This window comes from Danio rerio, chromosome 5 (assembly GCF_052040795.2).
Source record: "Danio rerio strain M-AB ecotype USA chromosome 5, GRCz13ab, whole genome shotgun sequence".
NCBI classification, from domain to species: domain Eukaryota; kingdom Metazoa; phylum Chordata; class Actinopteri; order Cypriniformes; family Danionidae; genus Danio; species Danio rerio.
This window is the reverse complement of record NC_141025.1, coordinates 10,812,599-10,819,369: the sequence shown is the minus strand read 5'-3', so window position 1 is coordinate 10,819,369 and position 6,771 is coordinate 10,812,599. Positions and strand designations below refer to the sequence as shown.

At 37.8% G+C, this 6,771-nt stretch overlaps 1 protein-coding gene across 7 annotated transcripts; it reads left to right on the top strand.

Moving 5' to 3' along the window:
• LOC799523 (uncharacterized) lies at positions 1–6,364 on the top strand. Of its 7 annotated transcripts, none has more exons than XM_087252988.1 (9): positions 1–650; positions 1,904–2,171; positions 2,288–2,638; positions 2,753–2,866; positions 3,158–3,358; positions 4,042–4,248; positions 4,910–5,128; positions 5,751–5,969; positions 6,183–6,364. In XM_087252988.1, the coding sequence occupies exons 2-9, from the start codon at positions 1,986–1,988 to the stop codon at positions 6,297–6,299; spliced, it is 1,614 nt and encodes a 537-aa protein (XP_087109114.1). In that variant the 5' UTR covers positions 1–650; positions 1,904–1,985; the 3' UTR covers positions 6,300–6,364.
• Positions 6,365–6,771: the final 407 nt, after the last annotated feature.

Genomic DNA, 6,771 nt, shown 5'->3' with positions numbered 1-6,771 from the left:
GGCGACACCTGCTGGCCAAAACTGTGTACATGCGACCAAAGCTCAAACCCAAACGTGCATATAAAGCTCTTACAAACGTTTTATTGAAGATATTTTCTTTTAAATACAATTAACTATAGAATAACCGTCACACCACAGAATAAAAGAGGCTACTGGCGGCAATAAAGAATTACACTAACTCTAATTGTGAGTAGAGCAACAGAATGCATGTCTTCTATTCAATTTATCAACTTATGTACAGCTTAACTATTATTAGTTGTAGTATTTTTTTATTTTATTATTGTATTTCCTTAAAGTATGTTATTAGCTTCAGATGTTTTTTGCAGTCAGGTAGGTTTTTTTCTGTAAATGTTCAGGAATGTTTTTGTTTTTGATTTTTTTTTTCTTTTGAAAATAAATACGCACAACATGCTTTTAAAATGAATATACATTTATTTTAATGCACTTTATGCTAAATATTACAAGAAGTATACAATGTATTCATATAAACTAATTTAAAAGCATATATTGTGTTAATGACTACTTTAGCTATATAACTACACATACTGTAGTAATGTAGATTCCCCCGCGCCGTCGTCATGGTTATTTTAGAACGTTCAGATAAATTGGAGTGTTCTACTTTTTACATCATACCGAGTCGTCGAATGATCGTAAGTACATTTCACACAGTGCTTTTCACATTTTACGTAAATAAATCTGTTTTTTTCTGTTAAAAATGTTTAATATTTTAGAAAACATACAGTTTTTTGCTCAAATATTGTATCATAGCCGCTTTTCCGCTGTCCGGTTTTGGTTAAAGATGTATGGCAGACCAAAAACCCTGGCGGTGACCGGAGGTATAGGTCTTTACAGACCGGGCAGTTGAAAAGCAGCTATTGTTTTTAGACTAACGTTACACGGAGTGAAATACACATTCACAATGCTATACAGTGGGTGTTTTGTGCGGGGATGAAAGTAACATTATTAATAAAAACCTAATTAACAAAACGAAATGTTTATTGTGGTAACTAACTCTGTCAAGACCAGATGTTATTTTGTATCAATGTAGAACAACTCCAATACTGTTACTTAAAGTTGGACATTGTTTCTCCTAACTTCATAGGCATGGACGAACAGTGGTGGGTCAGAAGTAACACAATATTTGCTAGATTTACTGGCTTAATCTGTTTAATTGAAATATATTTGACTATGACCTTGTTAATGTTAACTGCAAACATATTTAGTCCTTTATTTTTGCAAAAAAAAACATTTAAACTGCATTGTCATTGTGAATTTTAGTTCCGTCAATATTTCTAAAGCATTCCAACAATGCAAAATGTTAACATTTTCTACAATTTATTGAATATAGTCAGTATTTTTTGCAATATGCATTAACTCTTTAAAACATCTGAATCCAAACACTGCGAGCTCTAATGTAGAAGTTAAAAATAAGGTTTGTCTATTAAATAACAGTGTTTTACATTCGTCCCCACAGAAACTCTTGCCCTTTAATCCTGATTTACATTTTAACTGAAGAAAACTCAGATATTTTATACTTAAGGATGTGCTATTGCACTAAATAACCTGTAGATTGATCATTATTGTGACACATGATATCAGAAACACAACTTGTAATGAGGAAAAAAGAACCGATATAATATTTCTGCACTTAAAAGCTGAAATTGGGACCTAACCGCAGGACACAGTCCTACAATCTGCTGATATTTGGCAGATCCATCAAGGGTTGTGCTGTTATAGCCTAGAAAGCAAATGTTGTCAGGGTTTTCCCATGTTACTTTCATCCCTGCTCTCCCCTAATGCTGTAATTTGCATTACATTACTGTGTGTTTTGGTTATTTTAAGGGAATACAAAACTGTTCAGAAGCATTTTATTATTTACTAATCTCATCTCTTTGTTTTACAGTGCTTTACAGTGTGTTTGCCATCATCATCAGTGTCTATCGATCTTCTACTTCTTCTGTTTCGTCATTGCGTTTGTCACCAGCATGTCGACTATTGATTTTAACCATCTTTCCAACCTGATTCCTGCCTCTCTGTCACCTGAGAGCGCAGAAGAGCTCGCCACGGCCCTCTCCACCGGCCGCTGGTGGGCTATCATGGAGGTTTTACACCCCATCGATGAGGAGCGTCAGTTTGACCTCACTTCAGTTCACCAGAGTCAAACTGTGGAGGTAACTTACAAAAAATGAAATATTAATGAAATGAAAAAGCTAAATCAAGTTAACCTTAAGTCAAATTAACTTATAATATGTTAAACTGACTTAAAATATGTCTAATTCTTCAACAGGACGCGTCTTCTGCGTCTGGTCCAGCAGAGACAGCAGATGCGTCCTCCGTCCCTGAGGCCTCAGATGAGCTCGCCACTGCCCTCGCTGCAGGGGCTATCATAGAGGTTGAGCACCCTATTGAGGAGCCTCAGGTTGACATCTCCTTAGTGCCGTTTTTGGAGGCACCAGAAACATCACCAGGAGCTTCTGTGCATGAGAACGGGGAACCCACCACATCCCCAGTCCTCAAGAGCCAGATAGAGCCGCCTGGAGCTCCCGTATATGCCGAGTCTGACACCCCGGGCTACCTCTTTTTCGGAAATCAAAACCCCACGCCTGCTGAGCCAGCTTTGGCCCCACCTGTCTCTTCTGTAAGTCACTACTGCCTCTCGCTTTCACTTATCTTCAGAATATTCATAAAAGGAAGCTTTAAACTGGGCTATTAAGTTCTCATTATTCATTTAATCTGTTTGTTTCTTCGATAGGACAACAGAGACTTGTTTCAGACGGTTTCAGCGGAACCTAAAGATTATAAAAGATTTCGAAGAGTTTCGAGGTGTCGCCGGTCTTCAACTCTGCTGAAGATAAGGGAGGCATGGGTAAGTTCCTGTTTTCTTTTAGTTATGCTCAGTGTTACTGGGTGGAGATTTTAGTCTATACAGTAGTGAACATTTGAACATTGAGATTTGTTCCAATAGTTTTAATACAACCACTCCGCAATGAGTATACTAATATCTGCAGCCACCATTTAAAAGCTCACATATCAACACATGATTTATCCAGGACCTGCTTAATTCATAGACTTCACATGTAGAAGTTTAAATTGACAGATCTTCAGGTTGTCTGTAAATCTGTTCAGAGTAACATGACTTTGTCTTTGTCTTCAACAGCTTAAAGAATTTGCGAAACACATGCCTCTTCAGAACCAGCAGCATGTGGAGGCTGTAGCCAGTAGGGGACCAAATCGAATCCCTGAACCACAACCTGAGGAGCAGCCTGAAAGACCTCTGCAGAGAGATGTAAATGAATTAATCCATGAGATTCTGTCTAGTCTTCAGCCTGCTCGTCCTCCCAGAGAAATCAGAGAAACGGTTAGTTCCTGCTTTCTGTTTTAACCAGTTTTAGAATTAAAAATTAGTGTCGGGAAAAAGCCCTAAATGTGTTACTTTTAAAAGTAAGTCATGTGAAAAATATGTTGAATTTGCATTAATTTTAGATTAATATTTAGCTTAATATTGTCATATATTACATTCTTACATTCATACACCCAATGGTGTTGCTTATAAATATGCTCAGATGTTCTCTTTAACTCTTGTGTATTGTTACTACCTTTCATTATGTTAGTGGCTGTTTTTGCCCCATTGACCTCCATTATAACGAGACTTTTTGATTGTAAAGCCTTGACATCATATAATCATTCAATACAATCATGATTGTTGGTGGTTTTCCTGGTTGAGAAAAGGAAACATCTGTAAATGATACTGTTGATCATTTGTTTGGCCTATTAACCGTTTAGATAGGCCTGTGCAAAAGAAATGGCTTTTATATTGAGTTCTATTAAGTATAACAATGCATAGTGTGTGTGAGTGAGTGTGTGTGTGTGTGTGTGTGTGTGTGTGTGTGTGTGTGTGTGTGTGTGTATAAATACACTAGATAGAACTTTAATAGATTCAGTGTTAAATCATAGATTCCACATATAGAAGTTTGAGTTGACAGATCTTCAGGTTGTCTGTAAATCTGTTGAGCAACATGACTTTGTCTTTGTCTCTAACAGGATGAAGCATTTGTGAATCAGATGCCTCATCAGAACCAGCAGCATTTGGAGGCTGTAGCCAGTAGGGGACCAAATCGGATCCCTGAACCACAGCCTGAGGAGCAACCTGAAAGACCTCAGCAGAGAGATTTAATAATAAATGGAAGAGTTCGAGGGGTTCTGCGTGGTCTTCAGTCTGCTCGTCCTCTCAGAAGAATGAGAGAACAGGTTAGTCAGTCTTTACTCAGTCTTAGAATTAAAAAATGAGTCTACAATAAATTTGCTTTTCCAGGATTGTTCCCCAAAAAAATCAAGCATCAATCTGCTTATCCGTGCTGGAAAAAAAGAAACTAAATGTGTTACTTAGTTCTGTTTTAAAGTAAGTGATGTGAAAAATATGTTGTATTTGCATTATTTTTAGATTAAGATTAAAATGGTCATATATGACTTTTTAACCCAACATAATGCTTATAAATATGCTCAGATGTTCTCTTTAACTCTTGTGTATTGTTACCACCCTTTCATTATGTTAGTGTCTGTTTTTGCCCCATTGACCTCCATTATAACGACACTTTTTGATTGTAAAGCCTTGACATCATATAATCACATATTACTGATTGTTGGTGGCTTTCTCAGTTAAGAAGAGGAAACATTTTTACTGTTGATCATTAGTTTGCACTATTAACCCTTTAGATAGGCCTGTGCAAAAAACTGTGTCTGGCTTTTATGTGGAGTAAATCAACTCATAGTGTGCGTGCATTAATACTTACAGAGTTTTGGTAGATTCAGTGTTAAATCATAGATTCCACATGTAGTCGTTTGAGTTGACAGATCTTCAGGTTGTCTGTAAATCTGTTGAGCAACATGATTTTGTCTTTGTCTCTAACAGGATGAAGCATTTGTGAACCAGATGCCTCATCAGAACCAGCAGCATGTGGAGGCTGTAGCCAGTAGGGGACAAAATCGTATCCCTGAACCACAGCCTGAGGAGCAGCAACAGAATGAACCTGAGAGACCTCAGCAGAGAGATTTAATAATAAATGGAAGAGTCCGAGGGGTTCTGCGTGGTCTTCAGTCTGCTCGTCCTCTCAGAAGAATGAGAGAACAGGTTAGTTTCTGCTTTCTGTTTTACTCTGTCTTAGAATTAAGAATTTGTCTACTCTTAATGGGCTTTTCCAGGATTGTTCCCCAAAAATTCCCTTAAAAAGGAACTAAATGTGTTACTTTTTAAAGTAAGTGATGTAAAAAAATATGTTAAATCTGCATTATTTTTAGATTAAGATTAAAATGGTCATATATTACTTTTTTCTAATGCTGTTGCTTATAAATATGCTCAGATGTTCTCTTTAACTCTTGTGTATTGTTACTACCCTTTCATTATGTTAGTGGCTGTTTTTGCCCCATTGACCTCCATTATAATGACGCCTTGACATCATAAAATCATGCATTCTCGAATGTTGGTGGTTTTCCTGGTTGAGAAGAGGAAACATTTGTCATTTTTACTGTTGATCATTAGTTTACACTATTAACCCTTTAGAAAGGCCTGTGCAAAAAAAAAAGGTGTCTGGCGTTTATATGAAGTAATATGAAGTAAAACAACAAATCATAGTGTGTGTGTATAAATACACTCACTTATAAAGTTTTGGTAGATTCCAGCCATTTGAGTTGACAGATCTTCAGGTTGTCTGTAAATCTGTTGAGCAACATGATTTTGTCTTTGTCTTTAACAGGATGAAGCATTTGTGAACCAGATGCCTCATCAGAACCAGCAGCATGTGGAGGCTGTAGCCAGTAGGGGACCAAATCGGATCCCTGAACCACAGCCTGAGGAGCAGCAACAGAATGAACCTGAGAGACCTCAGCAGAGAGATTTAATAATAAATGGAAGAGTCCGAGGGGTTCTGCGTGGTCTTCAGTCTGCTCGCCCTCTCAGAAGAATGAGAGAACAGGTTAGTTTCTGCTTTCTGTTTTACCCAGAATTAGGAATTCGTCTACACTGAATGTGCTTTTCCAGAATTGTTCCCCAAAAGAAAGTTGTGGTCAAATTAAGACTCAAAATCCCCCCAGAATGGATGAAAACGTCCTCAACAGCACACAAGGGTTAGAAGTGTTGTATCTGAAACTGACAGAAAGAGATGTTCATGATTATGTCTTCTCTTCAGCAGGACGACATTGTCAATCTCCAGAACCCTCCTCTCCGGCAACCTCGGCCTGGTCCACCGCCTACCTACATTCGCAGGTCGGTGGTGGGCAGCATTGGAGATTTTGCACGCCATTGATGAGGAGCCTGAAAGATCAGCCTCAAAGATGAACAAATAAATCAATAAAGAGATTTTTAAACAGAGTTCTGGAACTATATTTATGCTTTAAAGAGCATCTCGTCAATGCCACAGCCTGCCTGAGTACTGTTACTGACCATATCCATCCCTTTATCACCACAGTGTATGACCATCCCTGTGCGTTTCCTCCAGTTTCCCCCACAGTCTAACGCTGTAGGTGAATTGAATAAACTAAATTGGCCGTAGTGAATTTGAGTGTATGAGTGTTTCTCAGTACTGGGTTGCAGCTGGAAGGGTATTCACTGTGTAAAACATATTGGAGAAATGACATTGCAATAATTTACTCTGCTGCGATATACAGTACAGTTAGGTTGATAAATATTTGGAAATCGACACAATTCTAATACTTTTGGCTCTGTACACCAACACAATGGATTTGAAATGAAACAAACAAGATGTGCTTTAACTACAG